Source organism: Dendrobates tinctorius, unplaced genomic scaffold, assembly GCF_039654945.1.
Source record: "Dendrobates tinctorius isolate UK_male_01 unplaced genomic scaffold, ASM3965494v1 ptg000029l, whole genome shotgun sequence".
In the NCBI taxonomy this organism is placed as follows: Eukaryota; Metazoa; Chordata; class Amphibia; order Anura; family Dendrobatidae; genus Dendrobates; species Dendrobates tinctorius.
The window spans coordinates 36,931,952-36,958,731 of NW_027361697.1; the positions used below are offsets into that span (position 1 = coordinate 36,931,952).

The 26,780-nt window shown below is 41.4% G+C and overlaps 2 protein-coding genes and 1 long non-coding RNA gene across 4 annotated transcripts in view; 2 read left to right on the forward strand and 1 right to left on the reverse strand.

Moving 5' to 3' along the window:
* RGS5 (regulator of G protein signaling 5) overlaps positions 1-26,780 on the reverse strand; it is a 173,276-nt gene that overhangs the window by 125,541 nt on the left and 20,955 nt on the right. The gene's annotated exons all lie outside the window — the stretch shown is intronic.
* The window catches only part of LOC141085946 (uncharacterized), a 111,219-nt gene that overhangs the window by 61,282 nt on the left and 23,157 nt on the right, over positions 1-26,780 (forward strand). Inside the window, exon 3 of the long non-coding RNA XR_012231445.1 lies at positions 14,526-14,750. This is a non-coding gene — a long non-coding RNA (uncharacterized lncRNA). The remainder of the gene's footprint in view (positions 1-14,525; positions 14,751-26,780) is intronic.
* LOC141085944 (uncharacterized) lies at positions 6,978-12,781 on the forward strand. 2 transcript variants are annotated; one of them, XM_073571612.1, is made up of 2 exons: positions 6,978-7,093; positions 10,064-12,781. In XM_073571612.1, exon 2 carries the CDS (start codon positions 10,182-10,184, stop codon positions 12,114-12,116), a length of 1,935 nt encoding a protein of 644 aa, XP_073427713.1. In that variant the 5' UTR covers positions 6,978-7,093; positions 10,064-10,181; the 3' UTR covers positions 12,117-12,781. The 2 variants fall into 2 exon arrangements, with proteins under 2 accessions (XP_073427713.1, XP_073427715.1); XM_073571614.1 differs by having other exon boundaries at positions 6,984-7,093; positions 10,073-12,781.

Sequence of the window (26,780 nt, forward strand, 5' to 3'; positions counted from 1 at the left end):
GACCTCCCTTGGAAACTCTCTGAATCTAAAGTCACTGAATTTCAAGTCACACACTTACCACAGTTCGCACTTACACTCAGGTCACACTCAGCTCGTTCACACTCGCTCAGGAAGAAGATTTAAAAGAGTTTTTTTTTTTTTTTTTTTTCCCCCCTTTCACCAGCACACCACCTTGCTGCTCAATGCACTTCCAAAAAAAAAAAAAAAAAAAAAAAAAAGAAGATGGTTTCTCTAACCTGTACGGCTGTCAGCGTGAGCCTATTCCACAGGTACTGTCCTTTTCACCATCAGCCCCAGGCTCCTGATCCGCTGCCGTGCCCTCAGGTGTTCAATGTCGCTCAGGAATTTGCAGTCCCCTGTACTTCCAGATTCGGCGGTCAGGACATACGACACCTGCCTGCCCAGGACTCTGGCGTCCCTTTCTCGCTATTAGTGCTTCGCTCTGGGGTCTGCTATACGCAGTTTTTAGCTTCCCCGGAGCTCCTTGTCTCTGCTCCTGTCCTTCCCCTCCTCACAGATCAGCTTCCTGTCTTCAACTAACTGGATCTTCCAGAAAGATCCTTTACCTCAGGCTTAACTGTCTTGTCACGAGCTCAGCTACTCTAGTTTCCAAAACAACTCCCCGATTTTCTCTCTCAGCTGACTCCTTGCTGACTCACTAACCTCCTCTGCTGGTCAGAATTTATAAGGCAGCTCCCCTTTCTGACCTGCAGCAGGAATTGTCATATAATCTATGCTACCTGGCATGGGGCCCCCCTCCTGCCTCCAGGCATGACTTTACCCCTTAGAGGGAGGCAATGTCACTGTGACAACCAGACTCTGGGGTGTCACATTTAGATAATACAGACATGTGCACGATCCATTACTGTGTCTGTATACCTCCACACCTTATGGTCTTGTTAATAGCACCTTTAGAAATATATTTACTTAGCAAGTTGGTGACGTGTTCAATACTTATTTCACCATCTATATATTTTTTCACTATTTAAAAATATGTAAAAACTATTATTATTACCAATATAGAAGAAAAGAAGGAATTGCAGCACTCACCCGATCCTTGAAGATAAAGTCCTTTATTTCTTCCTATGGATAAACCTCATAAAGAACAGTTGTGCAGGTGACAGGGGAGTTTAACCAGGAAAGACAATAGATCTGACGGACTACGGCCATTTCACACCTAGCATGCACTTCTACAGAACCATCAACCGCATTTTATGATGTTTATCCATATAAAGAAATATAGGACCTTATCTTCAAGTGAGTAATGCAATTCCTTCTTTTCTTCTATATTGGTTATCACATGCACGCCAAGACTGTGCAGCACCCTGTAGAGATCCTTACAGGAGGTGTATGAAGTATACTGGGCCTTATTGACACTCATAAAAAGCTTTAATTGGTGACCCCATCTCTCCTTTGGAAATTACTATTATTATTATTATTATTATTATTATTATTATTATGTTATAGCTAGCTGGTTAACAGCTTGATCATAAACCTTTGCCTACCCTTGTTCTCGACACAGATGAGTGTTACAAGATATTTCTATATGTTGGCTTCACCACTACTCCTTAGAAGGCTGAAGTTAGTCATGTAGTTGTCCACCACCAGATTATCTGGTTATGTTTTAGGAGCTGGAGTTCAGGTCATGTAACGAGGATATGTTTGACTATAACTTGAATGTAATCTCCTATGATAAATTCTCCATTCATTTTTGCACAGCCATCGCCTTGTTAATGTGACGCCAAAATATAAAGTAAGGGTCTAATGTAAATTATCAACAGTTTAGGTGGGTAAAGTTTAAATGATACGCTTCATGAAGCAGCGTTAAGACTTTATATCCACTTCTGGCCAGGACAGACCATTAACTTCGATAAAAGAGGCTAAGAGGACACTTTACAAAACGGTGGCGCGCTGTGCTTCTGCCAATGGGCTCAGCAGGATTCATGGCCAAAACCACCATCACATCAGCTAATGCTTTCCTGCTAAAAGATTCATAGCTAAACATTTACACAGGCGACACTGCAGTTCCCATTCATGAGCAAACAGACTCACGTACGGCTGCAGAACCCACTAAAGTGACATTGAATGGGGCTAGATGATTTCTGTGTTCAGCCGTTTCAGCAGAAATGTGGACAACACCATCGGTCATTCAATAGCTAAAAAATAGATTCAATATCTGCTAGGAGAAATAATCCTGCTGACCCGAAATAACCTTTATTCTCACCGAACAATACTACTTAGCATCAGCATATTTCACATAGTTTCCTTGGATGACTCACGAACCGTATGTAAGATGTTGTGGGTTATACTTTCCTTTAAATTCCTGCTTCACACAACTGCAATCATTTTGTTCTGGGCTCATTCTTGTAAGAGATTTTTCTGTTTAATAAGAATTGGTCTCCAAATGCTTAAAATGTAAAATTAAAAATCAGTGGGGAAAATTAGTATTTCATACACTGCTGATTTTGCAAGTTTTTCCACCTACAAAGAATGGAGAGGGCTATGATTTTTATCGTAGGTACACTTCAACTGTGAGAGACAGAATTTGAAAAAAATCCCAAAAATCCCATTGTAGGATTTTTAAATAATTAATTTGCATTCTATTGCATGAAATGAGTATTTGATACAATAGAAAAGCAGAACTTAGTATGTGGGATTTTGGCCCATTCCTCCATACAGATCTTCTCCAGATCTTTCAGGTTTTTGGGCTGTTGCTGGGCAAATTTGAGTTTCAACTCCCTCAAAAGATTTGCTATTGGGTTTAGATATGAAGACTGGCTAGGTCACTCCAGGACCTTGAAATGCTCCTTAGTTGTCCTGGCTGTGTGTTTTGTACCATTGTCATGCTGGAAGACCCAGTCACAACCCATCTTCAAAGCTTACTGAGGGAAGGAGGTTGTTGGCAAAAATCTTGCGATACATGACCCCTTCCATCCTTCCTTCAATATGGTGTAATCGTCCTGTCCCCTTTGCAGAAAAATACCTCAAAAGTATGATGTTTCCCCCACAATGCTTCACGGTTGGGATAGTGTACTTGGGGTTGTACGCATCCTTCTTCCTCCATACAAGGAGAGTGTGGTTGGCACCAAAATTTATATTTTGGTCTCATCTGACCTCATGACCCTCTCCCATGCCTCTTCTGGATCATCCAGATGGTGACTGATGAATTTCAAACAGGCCTGGACATGTGCTGCCGTGAGCAGGGAGATCTTGTGTGCTCTGCAGGATTTTGATCCATGATGGCATAGGGTGATACTAACGGTAATATTTGGGACTGTGGTCTCAGTGCTCTTCAGGTCATTGACCAGGTCCTCCCTTGTAGTTCTGGGCTGATTCCTGTCTTTTCTCAAAATCCCTACAAGGGATCCTTTACCCTACAAGGAGAGATCTTGTATGGAGACTGAGAAAGATTGACAGTCATCTTGTGTTTCTTCCATTTTCTAATTGCGCCAACAGTTGTTGCCTTCTCACCAAGCTGCTTGCCTATTGTCCTGTAGCCCATTCCTGCCTTGTGCATGTCTACAATTTTATACCTGGTGTCCTTAGACTGCTCTTTGGTCTTGGACATGGTGGAGAGGTTGGAGTGTGATTGATTGTGTGACCAGGTGTCTTCTATAGAGGTAGCAAGTTCAAACAGGTGCAATTAATATAGGTAATGAGTACAGAGTAGGAGGGCTTCTTAAAGAAAAACTAACAGGTCTATGAGAGCCAGAATTCTTGCTGGTTGGCAGGTGACTAAATTCTTATTTCATGCAGTACCGTAATATGCAATTTAATTATTTAAAAATAATACAATGTGATTTTCTAGTTTTTATTTTTAGATTCTTTCTCTCACAGTTGAAGTGTACCTGCGAAAAAAATTACACACCTCTCCATTCTTTGTAGGTGGGAAAACTTGAAAAATCGTCAGTGTATAAAATACTTATTTTCCCCAGAGTACTTATTTTATCAATAATGCTCCATTCATAAGCATCAGCTTCCCTATCCTCCCTGCTTACAAAAAGAATATATATGGTGTGCAACATCCATGACCCATGAACAGAGTCCCATCTGGGTGTAGTATTGAAGTTGTATCATCATCAGTGACAATTTGCAAACGTCTGTAGTGAATGACTGGATGGCCTATCTTTCTAATGCTTAGGTTATACAAATTTCAGAGGATGAAACCTTAGCGGAAATGGTTTGATAAAGAGTGCATTTACAAAGCATGATTAGCTTTTAATGTGAAAGCTTGCTACCCAATAATCAGGCAGCATAAACACTCTGCTAATTACCTAAATTGGCCAGTTTAAACAGACAATTAAATGATCGCTATTTGTCTTTTATGTGGCCAATCAGCGGTCATTTACAGTCACAGGTCAGCCAGTGTACATGAGCCTTAAGGATTTGACTCATACATACAAAGAAAAAAAAAGTGGAACAGTAAAATGTATCCATATAACCTTATAAATTAAGTATAATATTGGTCTACTGATTATTTGGCAACCTTTGTGTTCCTTTAGACCGACCCTTTGTCTCATTTCCCAACAGGAAAGTTTTTAGTCATCCTTTTGCAGGAGATAATATCCCATTATTGGTAAATTCAAACAGTTATTAATTATAGAGCATTATATACTATGACATTGTGCAAGTTGAGCTCTTTTGCTCCCACTAAAATAATCCATGCCTAGTCTTCCCCCTAAACATTCTTTATCAAATCTGTGAAAATTGAAAAGAGGTTCAACCACCCCACTGCCCTTCCCGAGAGAGGTTAATGCTGTAGTAAATTGAGTGCAGTGCAGTTTTATCACTTATTTTAGTCCTAGGATTCACCCTAATGTTTTCTGTACTTTTAGGCAACTTTATCTCATTTGCTACTGTCTTCAAAAATTATTTTGTCCCCCCTCCAAAAAAAAAAAATCAAAAAAACATAAATCATAAATCATTCCAAAGTGTTGACCATCAGGTGTCTCCTAACTTGCTGTCCATTTCTCATTGTCAATTGTAATCCATCTTTAGCAGCAGAAACACCAAGATGGATTCTAGGATGTCAAGGTCTTTGCCTGTGCTCCTGCTCTCATGTCTGTAAAACTGCTCACAGCAGGTATAATAGAGAGGGGGTCCAGTTCAAGACAAAGTCATTTTACAATAGCAATATCTGTAAACTCGTAAAGAGCTGGATATTGACTTAAAGGGCCACTTAATATGGTGGTAATGGTGGTTTCCGAAAGGAGCCACTCCTTGGCTGGGTCCTTACCTGGAGGAAGAGGGTCCTTACCTGGAGGAAGATCTGGCTAGTCCCATATATGAGACTCTTAAATGAGGCTCCACGGACTTTATTTGCATATTCGTATTTCCCAGGGAGCAATGCGCCTAGGATTGCACTGATTGAGCGCCTTTGCCGGCTGCCGCAGTGTTTTGTTTGACTGGTCTCCTTGAGGTCAGTGATTGTTTCGTGATGTTGGTCTACTAGGCATTGCTCCCACCTAGCCAGAATCCTACTCCACACTGATGAGGGGCAACACCCTAAAACAGCTGTATGTGGATGGGTACCTGGCCTTGGTATTTCCCTTGTCATATCTGTAAACTTGTAAAGAGCTGGATATTGACTTAAAGGGCCACTTAATATGGTGGTAATGGTGGTTTCCGAAAGGAGCCACTCCTTGGCTGGGTCCTTCCCTGGAGGAAGATCTGGCTAGTCCCGTGTTTGAGACTCTTAAATGAGGCTCCACAGACTTTATTTGCATATTCGTATTTCCCAGGGAGCAATGCACCTAGGATTTCACTGATTGAGCGCCTTTGCCGGCTGCCGCGGTGTTTTCTTTGACTGGTCTCCTTGAGGTCAGTGATTGTTTCGTGATATTTTACAAAAGCAGTCATATATCTACTGGGAAGTGAGGGAAAAGAAGTTTCTACACTTAAGATGCTGGCAGAATGCTTACCAAGGGGAATGGACCACTGAAAAACTGTTTTAACTGGTTGCTGGTGTTAAGGAATCATGACCTTGCTTTTCTGCAGATTTTGTGTGAGAAACTACTGCTCTGTTATAACATTCTGTAAAAAGAATCAGATGTATCCATCAGAGTCAAAGCATACGTGGCAACTACAAATTCTAGTATCCAGGAGATGGGTGTACGAGGGGCGATCCAAAAGTAATGATAATCGGTTATTTCTATTACACACAGAAATTAAAATAAAATGTTTTCTTCTCTCTTAGGTACCCACTAGTCCAGGAAAAAAAATCACTTAAATAGGCCACGATTCCCGGGAGCTACATTCATTTGAATATGAACTGCCAAGGAGTGATCATCAAAATGGAAAAAAACGAGCTCAGAGCTGTCATCAAATACCTCTGCTTGAAAAAAATGTCTACCAAAGACATACACAGCAACTTGGTGGAAACATTGGGGGACTCTTCTCCTCCATATTCCACAGTTGCACGCTGGGCCAAGGAATTTAAGCTGGGAAGAACATCGATGGAAGATGAACATCGCGAAGGACGCCCATCCACGTCCCTCAATGAAGAAAACGTGAAAAAACTTGAAGAAGTTGTGTTGGCAGATCGAAGAGTGACTATCAGGCATGTAGCTGAGGTCACAGGGATCTCATATGGCAGTATTCAAAGAATCCTTGCAAAAGAATTGCATATGAGAAAGGTCTCCGCGCGTTGGGTGCCAAAAATGTTAACCGACGAGCAAAAGAAGAAACGAGTTGACATTTCAATAGCAAATCTCGAAAAGTTCCAAGCAGACAAGGAGAATTTTTTGTCACTTTTTTTTACCATGGATGAAACCTGGATCCACCACTTTGATCCCGAAACTAAACAACAATCGATGACATGGAAACGAGCCGACGAACTGACGCCGAAGAAATTCAAAGTGTCAAGCTCAGCAGGGAAGGTTATGGCGTCCGTTTTTTGGGACGCTGAAGGAATTATTATGGTGCACTATTTGGAGAAGGGAGCCACTATTATGGGCTCCTTCTACGCAGAACAAATAAGAAGATTGGCGTCTCCTTGGGCGGGCTGGTTACAACAGAAGACCCCAGTATCCTGAAATCCGGCACCCGCAGACTGACGGCCTAGAGGACACACAGATCAAAATCACCGGTGAAGGTAAGAGCCATTGATTCTTACAAATTCTGTGTCTCCCCTCTGCTAAATGCTCTGAACCGGCTTTTGGGGTACAGTATAGTCTGTCTTCTTACATACCAGCGCTAAGAACCGTAGAATATCCTTGTGATACATAATACGTATGCTGGAGGGAGAAACCTAAAAGCTGCTACGTATGATTGCGCATGAATGATTGAACCAACCTTGAGGGTACTAGGAATTCTTTACTGTGTTTTTGCCCCTTGGGAGCGTCTCTCCATGGTAACTGGCTTGCCAGGATTCATGTGAGGACACGTCTCTGGCGGCATACGCATAAAGAAGGCTGCGTACGTCCTCTCGGAGAGTGCTAGAGGTACTATTACGGTGTTAAAACGCCGTTACAGACAGGATAGGTCTATCCACCTTCTATTCTGTCTGATACGCACAAACTGCCCTCTAATGGTGCTAAAGAACTTTGAGGTAGTAGGGATTACATTAGCCTGCATACTAATGATAGCTTTAGTCTTCTGGTTGATAAATAAGATCTCTGAGTATACAAGGCTCAGCAGGTTTAGTTGAGGGAAAAGATTTTTACTGGGCTAATAAGAAAATTTGGGTCATATTAGTCTGCCTATAGTTAATTGGATTTGCTCTCTGGTTGATATATAGAATTGCTGAATACGCTAGGACTAATTGTAGAGAAGTGCCATCTCATACTGAGTACGTAGAGATTTAGTGTTAGATGACCAGGAGGGTCATGGCCAGACCACTAAATAGTTAACCTTCTTATCAAGGTTCCCATGGGTTTGATGCCTATCAACTGATCAGTTTCAGTTTAGGACACGCAAGTTCAAACATTGAGCGGGAACCTCATATAACAACGGGATGCAGTCTATGTCGGCATAGATATTGCTAAGCAGGAGTGATAAAGAAGTAGACTTGTTGAGATGTGGGCACACAGTAATAGCGTATATTAAGAGAATAAGTGAATAGCAACCAGAGAAAGAGGCAGATAGAGAGATACGGTCTAGGTGCGGCCTGTACATTGAGTTAGCGAAGTGCAGTCAGTACGGGTCTGCAAGCCATAGGCATTTTACATTTTAGGACAAGCCAGGAGAATTTTTCGCCCAAATACAGTCAAGTATCAACCAGAAAACATAGGTAGGATTTTTAGCAGGAGCACCAGGAGGTAATAAGCTTAAGCAGTTAACAGTTTACTGAATCTGTGTGAAGGAATGTGAATGACCTTTGAGACTCTCTGCTGATAAGTGGAAGTGCATGATCTCATGTGTGAAATTCTGTTGTATTGCTTGCCGTGTGTGTGGGTGTGTGTTAGCCAGCTATTCCATGAGAAAATGTCGTGCCCTAATTGCACATTTGGATTAATGTTGCTTGTGTCTCCTGAAGGTTGGAGAATTGTCAGGGTTATACCAGGAGGGTATATCCAACAGCTCACTGGTTTTGGATTTCTGTCAGACAGATTTCCAGAGTATAAAGTGTTTAGGCTCAATGTGCATGGTATTCCTGCAATTCCCTGGGTCGACGGAATTTCATTAAGTGACATAGAAAATTACAATCTTGTCAGATGTCCATTAAATAACGGGCAACCAGAGACGTACCTGGTTGAAGCGCAGCTTGCGGCTTTGCTCACTGGATTCACATTATAGCATAATACGTATTTGTAGAAGGTGTACAGCTAGTTTTTCATAATGTCAAGTTTTTTTTTTTTTTAGAATGCATGTTGATAAGAAAGAAAAAAAAGGAGAGGCAGATGGTTCAAGGTACAAAGTTGCCTTTGACTTGAAGCAGTGTTAGATATCCATGGAAGGCAATTGTCAGGTAGTAAAGATAAGGAATGCTTTTAGTATGTGTTAGAAAGGAAAAAAAAAAAAAAGAAGAGGAAATCCCGTTATATGTGTAATGGAAATCCACCACTCTGCCACCTATTCGGTATTAATATGGTGATTTCCAAAGGGGGGGAGAAGAGAGGAGAGTCAGCTATTTTTAAATACTTTTAATCCATAAAGGTATCTCTCATTAATCTGGATTTTGAGTTTTTCTTTCCGGAAGGTCCAAGAACCTGGTTGTATGGCGATCACACAGCATGAGATAGTAGAAAGCAGAACCACTCCTCCCTCATAACTCTACAGGGGAGGTGGAGTTGACGGCACTCATTGAGGCGTTTAGGGGGCTTTAAGGTAAGCAAGACACCACATATACAAGTCATTGTTTTCAGGTGAACCTACAACTGCAGCCCCATATGGGGAGAAAAGGTCTTTTCTTACATCAACAGGCCCTGGAAGAGGTTGCCATAGTGGAAGTGAGGGTACATATGAGAAGGAACCCGTGGAGCACGAAGCAAACAAAGTGGCTGGGAATCAGCCAGAAGACCAAGGTACTGGGAGACCCCTGAGGCGCCTCCACTGGTCATGGTGAGCATTAAAGATAACCAGTTAGACTTAAGTATCTTACAGGCTCTGACTCGGTCACCAACCGGGGAAGAGACTGAAGTCTGGTCGGAAGCTGGAGCTCAGAACCGTGGATGGTGGGACAGTGGGTATGTTTGCCAAAATCCTTGCACCATGTGATGGCCCATGACTCAACGCACGTGAGTGAAGACAAAAACTATGTGCTCTGAAGAAAGATGCTGGGTCCACCTGTTTAGCTTTACATTAACATAGATTAGATGCGCACAACACAGATAGACTAGAAAGATGCCATAGACATACACGTGCGCCTGGGCCCTCCTATCCGTTTCAATGACTGCAGATTGACTTCATACAGGCTGCCCAAGGTAAGATGTATGAAGTATGTGCTCGTGTGTGTTGATCTCTTTTCAGGGGACTGGAGGCCTTCCTGATGTCAGAAGCTACCACAACTGAGGTACTCTTTTGTCCACATAGATGTTGTGACTATTTGACAACCCCTGCAGCAGGTCCGGAGTCCAAAAGGGACTCCCATTTGTGTACAAATAAGTTTTTGATTCTATTTTAGTTAATCCAGACATTGGTTGCTGACCAAAAGACACGAAGACCACTGGAGCCACTGGTTGATGGTCCCCGCTAAGCCACATCCGTAGAGTTAAACGGAAGACCGGTCTCCACAAGCTACTATGAGGTCCTGGAGTGGAAGAATATGGGTCCTGTCCCTGATGATGTTGGCAGCTCTACTGCAAGAAGGACAACTGGACGAGACACTTCAGAATAGCACATCAGTAACCTTGTGGTTTGACACCAAGGCAGCAACAGCTACATTTAGGGTGGACTTGTGTCGGATAGTGAAGTGTCAATGGAATCTTAAATTTGGGAAGAAGAGTAGCAACCCCAATTATAAATATCTAACAGGAGTTGAAGGGGCGGTGGTATATATCTGTGTAACTAGACCTGGAAATGAGAACTGTAATTCTTGGTCAGATGCAGCTTGGAACACGGGAACGTCATGGGGGTATAAGCCAGAGGAAGCCATGACTCGTGTTAGTTCATCAGGAAAGCCTCTCCTCAAGAGGATGAATATTGTTGTACCCATTCCAAAATGGGGTTGTGATCCAGAGGTTTTGGACTGGAGATTCTCTTGCAATCCTCTCCTTATAACACTGGATGAACCCTCTCTTGGAGATGAAGGTCTCTATGTATTGGGACTGTATACCCCAGGTAGACAGGTTCAGCAGGGAACATTTTGGTTAAAAGCTGTTCCTGCACAGGACAAGGAACAAGAGGAGGACAAACCCCAAAGGTCAGGAGAAATGTTGGATGTTGATGGAATTGGAGAATTAGGCTATGAGGAGAAGTTAGCCGTAGAAACAGGCTACACAGAGAGGAATGAATGGTTGCTATGGATGAAGTATACTACAGAGCAAAATAACAAAACTGATTGTATTGCATGTGCAACCGCTAGGCCCCATTTAGGGACTATTCCCCTCAGATATTCAGAACAGGATCAAGTAGACTTACAGTGTATTCTAGCTTTGTATAATGCCACATATGACCCTAGTGATAATGTTCTGTGTCAATCTCTATCAGTCCGGTATCCAATAGCAAAAATTGATCAGGTACCACCTAGAGTTTATGCATATCCAGGTGACTACACTTGCTTCCTGAGAACAGGACCAGGAAGATGGGTAGGAAATCTAACTTCAGAGTTTTGTCACAACACCATCCCAATAAATACAGATACAGGAGGGTTTAAAGCCAGTTGGTTTAAAAACCAAACTATAGCAAGGAGTGACATATGGTGGTTATGTGGAGATATGAAATTGAGGCCTAGGTTGCCACCAGGTTGGGTTGGCAGCTGTGCTCTAGTTCAAGTGCTCATGCCATTTAAAATAATTTCATCAGAAGAGATTAAAGGAGGTGGAATGAATGTTGAAACCCTACACAGAAATAGAAGGTCAGTACCTGCTGGGTCCTTTGATCCTAGAGTTTATATAGACAATATAGGGGTACCCAGAGGGGTACCGGATGAGTACAAGGCCAGGAACCAGATAGCAGCAGATTTTGAATCAATTTTCTTTTGGTGGGTGACAATTAATAAAAATGTGGATTGGATAAATTATATTTATTATAATCAGCAAAGGTTTATAAATTACACAAGGGATGCAGTAAAAGGGATAGCTGAACAATTAGGCCCAACTTCTTTAATGACACATCAGAATAGGATGGCTTTGGATATGTTGCTAGCGGAAAAAGGGGGCGTGTGCAAGATGTTTGGAACGTTTTGCTGTACCTTCATCCCCAATAATACAAGTCCAGATGGGAGTATCACCAAGGCGTTGGAGGGTCTTACATCCCTGTCCGAAGAATTGGCAGAAAATTCGGGTATTAACAATCCCTTCATGGACTGGTTGGAATCCTGGTTCGGTAGATGGAGTCATCTTGTGTCCAGCCTCCTCATCTCTCTGGCAGTAGTAGCAGCAGTACTTGTGACCTGTGGATGCTGCTGCATACCATGTATCAGAGGACTACTTCAAAGACTGATTGATGCGTCTATTACTAAAACTATGTATATTACAATGAAACCTTACAATAATGATTATGAGCAAATGGTTTGAGGTTGAGAATTAGATATGATCTCCCATGGGGAATTCGGCAGAAGAAGGGTTAGGAAGTCCGACACTGGCATTAGGCCTTTGAATGTACCTATATGTGAATGGTAGAGTCATATCTGTTCTCAAAAGGGGGGACTGACAGGGAATTCTGTATGTCCTTTTAATATCAATGTATTTCTGGGGTCTTACATGCATACTCTGTATATGAAAATGCTGTCTCATGATAATGATTACCTATAACCTTATTCTTCATAAGAAATTGTACGTGATGGATAAACTGTTTACTGCACCCAGTTGGACATTGAAACTACACGTCCACATATTAGGTAGATACTGGGGCCATGAATACTTAGTAAGACAGGTTAATGAGGCTAATGGAGCTATAACTGTCATGAGGATAGATTAATGAGAATGATATTGGGGTCTTGTGTAATTTACCCAAGACCTATTAAAGCTTTCAGCACGTCTACACAAATACTAATAATTAACAGCCGAGTACAATCTGATTGGTTAACGAATATGAATATGATTGGTTGGAACCATTTATGCTTACTGTTGAATGATCAATTGTCCAATGAAATGTGATGATGTAATGTTACCGCCTACTCGAATGAGCATATAAGCTACCTAATTAAATCAGGAAAGGGGGAACATCCTGCAGATACATACCCTGTCTCTGTGTGTGTTTGTTCTCCGCTACTCGAGTAGGCCTCAGACCATAATCTGGCAACCTTCCAGCATATCGATCTCCCATTGAGAGATAAAGATCAAATCACAAACTCATCACTATCAAGGAGAAAAGGCGCTGCAAACTTCGGGCTGGAGTGCTGTTTCACCAAGATAATGCACCGGCTCACAAAGCTGCAGTTGCCATGGCTACCATTCAAGAAGCGGGCTTTGAACTGGTGGAACACCCCCCCTATTCGCCAGATCTAGCCCCCAGTGACTTCTTTCTCTTTCCTCGGCTCAAGGAACACCTCCGGGGCAAGAAATTTGACGACAATAGCGACGTGTTAACCGCTGTTGGGGAGTTTTTTGAGGGTCAAGATCAAGAATTTTTTTCGAAGGGAATTCTAAGTTTAGAAAAGAGATGGACTAAATGTATAGACTTGTTAGGAGACTATGTAGAAAAATATATTTTTTTTTTTACTATATTCATTGTATTTATTATTGATTATCATTACTTTTGGATCGCCCCTCATATGTAGCCACATCCCTTTTTCATTACTACACCCTTACCACCTATTACTATCCATTCTCTGACCCTCTGCAGTTTGCTCCCTGACTCCTCAAAACACCAGTGTATAACTAAACTTTTGGGAAATGCTGGATTCCATGATGTTTAGATCACTTTTGGCTAGAGCCTTGGAGATCCGCCAACTCACATGGAAGTCCAGGAGGTATTCCATTCCTCTGGAAGCTTCTCAGAAATTTTTGGAGTGTTGTCAAGTTTGGTATAAGGTATCAGAGTAGGACAACCCAACAAATTTTACCAGGACTTTCCGAGAATCTAATATGTATTATATATGTGTTTCCCGATTCTCTTCAAACACATGTTGTTGGAGGAATGAAGGCACAGGCATATTGGATTTTAAAGCCTGATCTTGGTGAATAAGTGACTTACTTCACTGCTGATTAAAACACTTTTGATACTGGACCAAACCAAATATGCATATGTATAGGGATGTTGAGAGAGAAGTAGTTTAGCTATCTAAATTGTTTTGTGCACTTTAAATGCCCCTAAACCGGGGCTTAACCTCAGGGGCCCCTCCCAGAGCCTGTCATGGGTGAGTGCCATTAACACTACGTGAAATGATGGGTGGACATAGGATCCATTCATTGTCATTCTATCATATTATTTGCAATAAAAAAATATTAAAAGCTTGACTTCTGTAAACAGCATCACTTCAAGGTCTCCAAACTGTTCTTCACATTAATTCTCATTAAAATGTGGTTTATTTTTTAATATAAAGCAATACAATTCATGACAGTTTTACTAGTTTGCTGCTTTACAGTAACAAAAAAATCTGCAGAAGTTGATGAATACTCTTCAAAAGAAAGATGTGGGTGAGTAGGAAGTAGATTATGGAAATTTCAGGGAGGATTACGTTTTATGAATTAAAGCCACGGGAATTGTAAAGATCTATAGAGTCTTTTAGGTAAGGAAATAGTCATTCTTTCCATAACAAGATTTGCAAGTATTTTGGCTTTGTGTTGAGTTGCCATGCATTTCAGCAAGGCATTTCTTGCTATGTAATATATACCGTAGCATGACTGATTTGGTGAGATTATGTAACATATAATTGCATTAGCGTAACAGTATTCTCTGGATTTTTTTCTTACAATGCACAGTGCAGAAAATATTCCTATGTTCTACCTAATTATTTATATTTATTGTACTTTTGGTTTCAGAAAGGGTTCGCTACGGACCCGAAACGCGTAAATGAAGACTACTAGAAGCACGACCACCAGCGTGGAACTACTCATTCTACATAGCAGCGCGGTCAGCTAAATGTCTACCTCCTAACCAGTCTCCAATCTACATGAAGAAAAGTCTCTTCTATCCGCAGACGTGACTGTAGCAGCTTACAACACTACGCGCATTTATTAGTGGTGTGATATTCAGAACCCACTCAGGTGAGCACCTCTCTCACCCCCCGTTTTACCTTCATCATACAATACTACCCTATGTACGCTTGTGTCCTTCTTTTTAAAACATAATTTACAAGCAGAAAGACACACATGTCGAAAAAGCCAAACACTTCATATGGGGTAAATAGTATTAATCTTACAATTTCAAAAGAAACAGGATGTTAAGATAATGTTTAATTTTATGACAGTGAAGGGAAAGTTATAACTTCAATAGTTGGATGACGTCGGTTGTGGCCTCTACATCAACAAAAACAGAATTCAGAAGGAATCAGAATCATATGTCAGTTATAAATCACATAAAAATGGCAGCCAAAGCACTCAGGAGCAAGAAGACAGTGCCACGCAGTCAAGAGTGCGGGAGATTTGGATTTCAGCTTAAAGGGAATCTGTCAGCAGGTTTTTGCTATGTATCTGAAAGCAAGAGGAGATAGAGGCTGAAATACAGAATTCAGGGATGTGTCACATGTTAAATTGCGTGCTGCTATTTACTAACTGTGAAGAATTTATCACTAACAGATTAACTTTAGTCTGGCAATGCCCCCTCCTGTGATATGCACCTCACTGTCTATGGCTTTTGCACATGGAGAGCCTGGTGTGGGTGGGGTTAGCTTTCTCAGCTCTGCTTCAGTCTAAATCTAAACGCTCTGATCCTGTCAGAACAGCTGCACCCAATAATCTAAGTGATGCATTGTAGGATTCATCTTCTCTTTACCTACATTATGCGGCTCGCAGATGAGGTAGCAAAAGCCTGCTTCCCTTTAAGGGTACTTCCAAAGGGCAAGCCACAGGGAATCCGCAGTCAAATCATTTATCTGGTTGGTTTTGCAGATATTTTAGCCCTCTACATCGAAAGGGTTAAAATTTAGAGTGAAAATGAGCAACAAAATTAATATCTTGCAGATTTTAAAATCCGCACTGCAGATCAATTTCTGTGCTGAAAAATTCCTGTTCATGAGACTTTAAAATCCCAGTTACATGGCTGATCCTGTAGTTCATTGTTTATTTCTCGTGTGCAAATTGCCATGGTGAACCAACTGTATTTCCGCTGCGTGCCATGAAGTTCACAACAAATCTTGTTGCATGAGTTAAACATAAGGATTTTGCTGTGGATTTGCCACAAAATACTCAAGCAGATTTGCCATGGATTTGCTATCGCATTTGGACATTCCCTTATAGTGTCCTTTATAAAAATTTCAAATTTTCTACATATTCTCCATAACATACAGTAATCAGTCCACCTTTTAAACACTAGTAACTGGCATATATTCTGACTGTACGATTAAAGTTTTAACCAAGAGTGGGAATGTTGGAAGACATTAATGAGAACAAACTAACTTAGCCAGAACAGATCAAGGAAAGATGGAATGAATATAAGAAGCACCTCTACAAGAACGACTCAGTGATACGGAAAGAAACTGATACTGGAAACGATAACGAACCGAACATCTTGAAAGACAAAGTCATTGGTTCGATAAAGCTTCTGTCAAAAAAACAATGGTCTGGATGTGACAATATTCCAATAGAGGTAATAAAGTCTTCTGAAGTAGTAGTTGATGTCATCACACGCCTGTATCAACAGATATGGACAACTGGTAAATGACCCAAAGACTGGACATGATCCGGGTGCATTCCTTTTCCCAAGAAGGGAGATGCTACCGACTGTGGAAACTATCGAACTATTGCGCTCACACCTCATGTTAGCAAAATACTGCTGAAGATCCTACAAAGACTGCTGCAGCCTTACTTTGACAAAGACCTGCCAGATTGACAATCAGGAATCAGAAAAGGCAGAGGAACAAGAAATGTAATTGCTAACATTAGATGGATAATGGAAATGGCCAAAGAATACAACAAGGAGATCTATATTTGCTTAATTGACTACAGCAAAGCCTACGACTGTGTTGATCGCCAGAAACTTTAGAATACCATGAACGATATGGATGTGCCGAACCATCTGATCAGCCTCATTAGAATCCTTTACATCAACCAAGAAGCAACAGTCTGAACGGGACATGGAAGTAGAGCGAGGCATTAGACAAGGCTGCATCCTGCCACCATTTCTCTTCAACTTATATGCAGAAGCTATTTTCAGGAAAGCTGGACTTGCCGAAACGATGAAGAAATCAAAACTGCTGGATGAATTTTCAACAATTTTAAATACGCAGATGATACAACATTGATAACAAGAGCAGATAGAATGAAGGACTTATTATGGAGTATCAAGATGGAAAGCTTGAGCATGGGACTATTACTAATAGAGTTGAGCGATACCGTCCGATACTTCAAAGTATCGTATCGGATGGTATCGGCCGATCTTTAAAAAAAGTATCGGTATCGCCGATTCCGATACCGGAAGTCCCATTCAAGTCTATGGGACTTCCGGTATCGGAATAAGAAAAACCCTTTCCTGCCCTTGTACAGCCTCTCTGGGGTCTGTACGGGCCTTTCGGGGGGCTGTGCCGGCCTGCCAGGGGGTCTGTGCAGGCTCCGGGGGGCTGTGCCGGCCTGCCGGGGGGCTGTGCCGGCCTGCCGGGGGGCTGTGCCGGCCTGCCGGTGGTCTGTGCAGGCTCCGGGGGTCTGTGCAGGCATCGTCCGATGGGACTACAAGTCCCATCGGGCGATGCCTGCTACCATGACAGTGATTGACACATTAGCCAATGATGGGACAGTAGTAGTCCCATCATCCGGCTAATGTGTTAAATGTAAAAAAAAAAAAAAAAAAAAAAATTACATGCTACATACATACAACATGCATACTACATACATGCTACATTCATACTACATACTACATACATGCTACATTCATACTACATAAATACTACATGCAACATACATACTACATATATACTACATGCATGCTACATACATACTGCATGCTACATACATACCACATATATACTACATATATACTACATGCATGCTACATGCTACATACATAACACATATATACTACATGCATGCTACATACATACTACATGCTACATACTACATATATACTACATGCATGCTACATACTACATGCTACATACATACTACATATATACTACATGCATGCTACATACATACTGCATGCTACATGCATGCTACATACATACTACATACATACTACATGCTACATACATACCACATATATACTACATACATACAATACATTCATACAATACATACATAGACATACAGTACATATAACATAGAGTAACATACTTACCAATACTTGTCACATTGTTCCCCGAAGCCATTGTCTTTTCCGGGATAAATATTAACATAACAAACCACAAAAATACTCACCCACGATCCGAAGCAGTCCACGAGTGTGTCCCACGACGATCTTGGGTAGAGAACTGCAGCATCAGCTGTTGCTGCCGTTCTCTACGGGCTGCAGGAATCCAATGACGGAAGGTAGGTATCCTTCCGCACTGTATTCCTCCGCCACTTAAAAAAAAAAAAGTCCCTAGTCTCACTTTATGCCATTGCTGTGTGGGAAATTCCCACGCAGCAATGGCATAAAGTGAGACTAGGGACTTTTTTTTTTTAAGTGGCGGAGGAATACAGTGCGGAAGGATACCTACCTTCCGTCATTGGATTCCTGCAGCCCGTAGAGAACGGCAGCATCATCTGATGCTGCAGTTCTCTACCCAAGATCGTCGTGGGACACACTCGTGGACTGCTTCGGATCGTGGGTGAGTATTTTTGTGGTTTGTTATGTTAATATTTATCCCGGAAAAGACAATGGCTTCGGGGAACAATGTGACAAGTATTGGTAAGTATGTTACTCTATGTTATATGTACTGTATGTCTATGTATGTATTGTATGAATGTATTGTATGTATGTAGTATATATGTGGTATGTATGTAGCATGTAGTATGTATGTAGTATGTATGTAGCATGCATGTAGCATGTAGTATGTATGTAGCATGCATGTAGTATATATGTAGTATGTATGTAGCATGCATGTAGTATATATGTAGCATGTATGTAGTATGTATGTGGTATGTATGTAGCATGTAGTATGTATGTAGCATGCATGTAGTATATATGTAGTATGTATGTAGCATGTAGTATGTATGTAGTATGTATGTAGTATGTATGTGGTATGTATGTAGCATGTAGTATGTATGTAGCATGCATGTAGTATATATGTAGTATGTATGTAGCATGTAGTATGTATGTAGTATGTATGTAGTATGTATGTGGTATGTATGTAGCATGTAGTATGTATGTAGCATGCATGTAGTATATATGTAGTATGTATGTAGCATGTAGTATGTATGTAGTATGTATGTGGTATGTATGTAGCATGTAGTATGTATGTAGCATGCATGTAGTATATATGTAGTATGTAGTATGTATGTAGTATGTATGTGGTATGTATGTAGCATGTAGTATGTATGTAGCATGCATGTAGTATGTATGTAGCATGCATGTAGTATGTATGTAGCATGCATGTAGTATGTATGTAGTATGTATGTAGTATGTATGTAGCATGTATGTAGTATGTATGTAGTATATATGTAGTATGTATGTAGCATGTAGTATGTATGTAGCATGCATGTAGTATATATGTAGTATGTATGTAGCATGCATGTAGTATGTATGTAGTATGTATGTAGTATGTATGTAGTATGTATGTAGCATGCAGTATGTATGTAGCATGTATGTAGTATGTATGTAGCATGTAGTATGTATGTAGCATGCATGTAGCATGTATGTAGTATGTAGTATGTATGTAGCATGCATGTAGTATGTATGTAGCATGTAGTATGTATGTAGCATGCATGTAGTATGTATGTAGTATTTTTTTTTTTTTTTTTTTTTAACATTTAACACATTAGCCGGATGATGGGACTACTACTGTCCCATCATTGGCTAATGTGTCAATCACTGTCATGGTAGCAGGCATCGCCCGATGGGACTTGTAGTCCCATCGGACGATGCTTGCACAGACCCCCGGACATCAGCACAGCCCCCCGGCAGGCCGGCACAGCCCCCCGGCAGGCCGGTACAGACCCCCACAGGGTGCACAGACCACCGGCAGGCCGGCACAGCCCCCCGGCAGGCCGGTACAGACCCCGGGCAGTCCACACAGCCCCCCGGCAGGCCGGCACAGCCCCCCGGCAGGCCGGCAGAGACCCCCGGAAGGCCCGAAATGACGGCGCATCATGATGCGCACACACCGCGCATCATGATGACGTCAGGCCGTCAATCAACTGAACTTCCGATTCCGATGCCGAATTCCGATATTGAAAAAATATCGGAAGTCGGTATCGGAATTCCGATACAGCAAGTATCGGCCGATACCCGATACTTGCGGTATCGGAATGCTCAACACTAATTACTAATACAAAGAAGACAAATACATTCACTACTGCTAGGTACAACTGGGAAACATTTGTGATGGACGGCGACAAACTGGAAGTTGTAAAGGACTTCAACCTACTCCAATCAGTGACCAGTCAGTATGCAGCAATGACACCAAAAGTCAATAGAAGAATAGCTTTGGGCAAATAAAAAATGAAGTCACTGGACAAGGTCTTCAAATCAAGAAATATTTCACTGGTGATGATGAATACAAGACTCGTACATAGTCTGGTCTTTTCTGTAGTAATACAGTGCCTTGCAAAAGTATTCTGCTTCCTGGAACTTTTCAACCTTTTCCCACATATCATGCTTCAAACATAAAGATACTAAGTGCGCCAGTGCCCATAGCTATAGTATATATTCCTTGGCTTCTCTGAATTAAAAAAAAATCTTTAAATCTCTGGTGATCAATTTGAACCTCGGCACATAGATCTCTTGCTCACAGAAGACACGTACATAACTATAGAGGTAAATGAGGAATCCATCAGGGCTTCATACATCACCACTATTATCTATGACTACATTGCTAAATCAATGTCTAACCTTTTTCTACATTTATTGGTTGTCACTGATATCCCTCTGTGCGAAAATAACATGAATCAAGACTCTGAAATGTCACACAATGCTATTCTGACATTTAGATTTTAATATCTTTCATGTTTACTTTTTGAGAAGATCATTGATTTCATGTGCTGCCAGTTACAAAGAGCATCTCCCACTCTGGAGGACCTGAATGGTGCTATAGGATTCAATGTGTAATGCTTTAATTTCCACTACTCTGGCAGTATAGAAAAATTGAAACCTTACTGCCATGTTTTGTTATTTCCTTAAAGGTGTTGTCCAGGCTTTTTTCCTATTCTGTGTGAGAACCTAGGCTGCAGAATGGTGACAGTTTTTAATAAACTCCCTGACAGCATTCTACACTGTTGCCTAGATACCACACTTCGGGATGTAACCATCTCTATCCTTATTCTGGAGGAACTGCTCACATCCAGTCTAAAATTTTGCTGTCTGGCAGAAACTTGATGTATTTTCACATCAGAAACCACACCCATATTCTCTAGCAGACCTTCCCGCTGCCTCCTGCCTCAGCCTCCCTGTGTCGGCACACAGAATAAGCCAGCAGTGGCAGGACTCAGCTGACTGGAATAACCAGTGCAGTCAGCTGTTAGCAGGGACAGACAGATAAATTGAATGTGGGGCAAAGAACTGAAAGCTGAAATCTCCTTTCTCCATCGTTCAATCTCAGCAAAGACTGAAGATCCTGCCAGGACCTTAGGGTCACATGACAGCCTCTCCTATCTCAGTAAGGGGAAAGTCTGTCTTCACTGAATACAGATTTTGCCTCAGAATGGAGAATTTTGATAATGACTGATCAATTTTGACAGAGAAAAAAAAACAACTTATTTTGATAAGATATCAAAGTTTCTCATTTTCATGTGTGCTATTGATTTATGAAATAAAAATTAAAACGACGGTAACACTTTAAATTTTCAGAGGAGCATATCCTGAAAAGGATTTTTGTTTACACATTTGTACTGAAATTTTATTTTTACAATTGCTCTTACCTACATTTTATTTTAAATTTGTGATTGGTCCCCCATGCATTTGTTAGGAGATCTGGTTACCAATGTAACATACAGACCAACAGAAAAATACAATCATACAGTCCAGAAATATTGTGAAAAAATTCATACAAAATCCTTTATAATATAAAAAACATACAGGTAAGGTAAAACACCACATTTGTGCAAACAGCAAGAAAAGCTGACGGCGCTTACACGTCACACTGACACCTCATCATTATAGCATATAATAGGAAAAAGAGATCATCATAAATACATTCCCCTGTGTCTGACATAGAGATTAATAGTACCCAAGTCACTTCACAAAATCCTATGCCAAAAGGCAAATAAAAGTGAGACTCAGCTAGTACATAAGTGAGAGCCTATACATAGGGCACTCACATAACGATCACAACCAACAAATAGGGAAACAGTCATACCTAATAGGCTGAACGACAACAGGGGGCAAGAGGCCACAGCGTTCGGTGTCCAAGTGTCTCCCCGACGCACGTTTCGGAGCCCTGCTCCTTCTTCAGGGGGCTTTTATTTGCCTTTTGGCATAGGATTTTGTGAAGTGACTTGGGTACTATTAATCTCTATGTTAGACACAGGGGAATGTATTTATGATGATCTCTTTTTCCTATTATATGCTATAATGATGAGGTGTCAGTGTGACGTGTAAGTGCCATCAGCTTTTCTTGCTGTTTGCACAAATGTGGTGTTTTACCTTACCTGTATGTTTTTTATATAATAAAGGATTTTGCATGAATATTTTCACAATATTTCTGGACTGTATGATCGTATTTTTATGTGGTCTGTGCGGTTTCATTTTGCGATCAGTCCCTATTTCAGTCCATGATATTAGTACCAATTTCACGGTTTTTTCATACATATATAATTGAGCATGATTTTGGTACCTATGTTGAATTGCTTTCTTACCAATGTAACATAGTAACAAAGTTTTGAAGGCTGAAGGAAGACCTTATGTCCATCTAGTTCAGCCTATTTTTAGTGCAGGTGTTCTGCATTGTTGATCCTGGGGAAGGCAAAAAACCCACAGAGTAGAAGCCAATTTTCTCCATAGGGAAAAAAATGTCTTCCCCTAAGCTGGGTCAACCATCTACCTATAATATTCTGTCATTCGTAACTTTCTATACTGTTACTCACAAGAAAAGCATCCATTCCTTTCTTAAATACATTCAGTGAGTTGGCCATCACCACTTCCTCAGGAAGAGAATTCCAGAGCCTCACTGCTCTTACCGTGAAGAACCCTCTTCTATGCTGGTGCAGAAATTGTCTTTCCTCCAAACGAAGAGAATGCCCCCTTGTTCTTGTCACAGTCCTTGGTACAAACAGTTCATTGGAGAGATCTCTGTATTGCCCTCTGATATACTTGTACATATATATTATGTCTCCCCTAAGTCTTCTCTTTTCTAGAGTAAATAGACCTAATTTTGAAAACCTTTCTGGGTATTGTAGTGAACCAACTCCATTTATCATTTTAGTAGCCCGCCTTTGAACCCTTTCAAGTTCAGTAATGTCTTTCTTGAGCACCGGTGTCCAAAATTGCACACAATATTCCAAGTGTGGTCTGACGAGTGATTTGTCCAGAGGGAGAATTATGTTTTCATCTTGTGTCCCCAGACCTCTTCTAATGCATCCCATGACCCTATTTGCTTTGGTGGCAGCTGCCTGACACTGGGCACTCCAATTTAGCTTCTTATTGACTAAGATGCCTAAGTCTTTTTCCATGTCTGATTTCCCCAGCAGTTTCCCATTTAGTAAGTAATTATAGCATCTGTTTCTCCTTCCCATGTGCATAACCTTACACTTATCTGTGTTAAACCTCATTTGCTATTTTTCAGCCCAATTCTCCAATTTACTCAAATCTGTCTGTAGTTGCAAACTGTCCTCCTTTGTGTTAACTACCTTACATAGTTTTGTATCACCTGCAAATACTGATATTTTACTGTGTAAGCCATCCACTAGATCACTAATAAATATATTAAATAGTAGGGGGCCCAATACAGAACCCTGTGGTACCCCACTAGTAACCCTGGCCCAATCTGAGTATGCACCATTAATAACCACTCTTTGTTTTCTATCACTAAGCCAGCTACCTACCCATCTACACACATTTTCCCCTAGCCCAAGCTTTCTCATCTTACTTACCAATCTTTTATGTGGGACAGTGTCAAATGCTTTACAAAAGTCGAGATAAATGACATCCAACGATTCTCCTTGGTCCATTTGAGAGCTTACATCCTCATAGAAGCTGATCAGGTTAGTTTGACAGGAGCGATCTTTCATAAATCCATGTTGATTTGGAGTTAAACATTTATTAACATTGATATATTCCATAATGGTAACCACCCACTACGATCTATTTTAGAGGTCTCACAAGCACAATAAGGTTTTGTTGTTTCACTATTCTCTTTCCTGGTGACTCTGCGCTTGCGCGAGCACCGCTACCACAGGGGAAAAAGGGGTCACAGGACCACAAAGCATCATGTCTCCTCAGAAATTGTGGAAGAGAGGCTGTATGTCGGCACCAATTAGCGTAAGTGGATAGGGACTATAAATAGGTTTAACCCCTTCACGTCAAAGGTAGTGTTCCTGCCTTTCATGTGGTCTCTGACGGTGAGCCCGCATCTTTCCCCGCAGTTGATGGCTAATATAATCTACCATCAAGTGCCACTAACAGCCACAGATGGAGTGGTGCTCCACCCATGGCTGTTAACCTGTTACATCCCGCAGTCAATCAATGACAACGAGATTTAACACAAACCAGCTGGAAGTACATCACAAATTTCCTCCATCAGTGCCTCTGTCACGTTACTGCAGGGCGACGATGAGTTGTCATGACAGCCAGCTGTCTGCAAAAGACCAACATGCCTGTCATAGTAAATCTCATGAGAACGCCGACTCATGGCCGACATTTATAAATCATAATTTTAGCTATGCATGCCAGTGCTGAAATCCTGCTATGTTTAGCACAGGTGACCGGACAATTGCAGCTTTAAGTCTCCTTTTGCAGTCAATAAAAATTGTGGAAAAAAAAAGTTTTAAAAACTATAACAAAAATAAAAAAAATCACAAATCACCCCCCTATTAAAACTATCTGAACCCAAGGCAAACGCAGATGGATTAATATGAGATGTGTAATTAATATTTCGTAAGTCTTCTTCAAAATCTCCATAATGCTACATTTACAGGGTTAATCTCTTATTTTACTATCTGTGTTTTTAAGGGTTAACTATATTGCATTTAAATCTTAAGGTGTAACTATATTCAAAAGGGGTTAATTAAGGGTGGGGGTTCATCGTTAAGGGTTTATAAGGGGTAGCTGGTTGGGGCTCAACTCCTTTTGAAAGTGCATTGACCAGCAGGGTGGTTTGCTGGTAAAAGGGGAAAAAAAATCTCTTTTAATTCTTCTGCCTGAGCAAGTGAACAAGCTGAGTGTGAGGGGAGTGTAAGTGCGAACTGTGGTAAGTGTGTGACTTGTGATTCAGTGACTTTGGATTCAGGGAGTTTAAAAGGGAGGTATTACTGAATTACTGTTATATTTTATTAATACTTTTTATTTATTTTTACTTATCTTTTCTGTCTGGTGCTATCCCCATTAGGATGTGCTCCACTATTGCCAATGCCATCCAGTGTACATCTTGCCACATGTATGCAATTCTTTAACAGCCGGTCGAGGGTGCATACTGCTGTGCGAGATGTGAGCACGCTGTGCATTTGGAAGCCCAGATACTAGATCTAAATGTGCAGCTGGCAAAACTGAGATCCATAGACAATATGGAAAGGAGTCTTCTGCTCACTGAGCAGATGCTCAATGGGATAGATGAGGGGGGGATGCTAGGTTGGAGCTGCAAGACAGTGAAGCAGCCAGTTGGGTGACAGTAAGAAGGCAGGGTAGAGGGAAGAGCGCTAGGGAGGCTAGTCCTGATCTGGCGCACCCCAATAAGTTTGCTCAGTTGGCAGATGAGGGGAGTGTCAGTGCAGGAGTAGCACTGCTGCAGCAAGGCATGTCCTCTAAAGCCGGAGGAGTGTCTGCTCCTGTAAGGGGGGAAATAGGAGAGCAGGGCTGGCCAGACGGGTGCTGGTAGTGGGGGAATCTATTATTTGGGGAACAGATAGGGCAATCTGTCACAAAGACAGGGATCGTCGAACGGTGTGCTGCCTACCTGGCCCTCGAGTCCGACACATCGCTGATTGGGTTGACAGATTACTGGGAGAGGCTGGTGAGGATCCAGCGGTCATGGTGCGCATTGGCAAAAATGACAAAGTTAGAGGTAGGTGCAAGGTCCTTAAACATGATTTCAGGGAATTAGGCTGCAAGCTTAAAGAAAGGACCTCCAAGGTGGTATTTTTGGAAATACTTCCTGTACCACGTGCCACGCCAGAGAGGCGACAGGAGATTAGGGAGGTTAATAAGTGGCTCAGGAATTGGTGTAGGAAGGAGGGGTTTGGGTTCCTGGAGAACTGGGCCAACTTCTCAGTTGGATACAGGTTCTATGCTAGGGACGGGCTGCACCTCAATGGGGAGGGTGCAGCTGGGCTGGGGGAGAAAATGGCTAGAAGGTTGGAGGAGTGCTTAAACTAGGGACGGGGGGAGGGTATTCCTTTTATAGGAATGGGAAGACAGTGCAGATAGAGACCTGGGCACAAATAATGAAATTGGGGGTGGGGGTGGCATGGGGGGTGGGGTTAGAACAGTTAATAATTTAAGAAAGAATAGAGATGTAGAGAGATACATAAAGTGCTTGTATACTAATGCCAGAAGCCTCGCCAACAAAATGGAGGAATTAGAGTTAATTTTGTTGGAACATAATTATGACATGGTGGGGATATCTGAGACATGGCTGGATGAGAGCCATGACTGGGCGGTTAATTTACAGGGCTATAGTCTGTACAGAATTGACCGTACAAATAAGCGAGGGGGAGGTGTGTGTTTCTATGTAAAATCATCCTTAAAATCCATCCTGCGTGATAATATATATGAATCTAATGAAAATTTAGCGTCCCTGTGGGTGGAGATAAGGGGGAGGGGAAAAATAATAAATTACTGATAGGGGTTTGTTATAA

Excerpts from the sequence above, each read along its gene's own strand:
- LOC141085944 (XM_073571612.1), top strand. The coding sequence starts at position 10,182 with ATGAGGTCCTGGAGTGGAAGAATATGGGTCCTGTCCCTGATGATGTTG.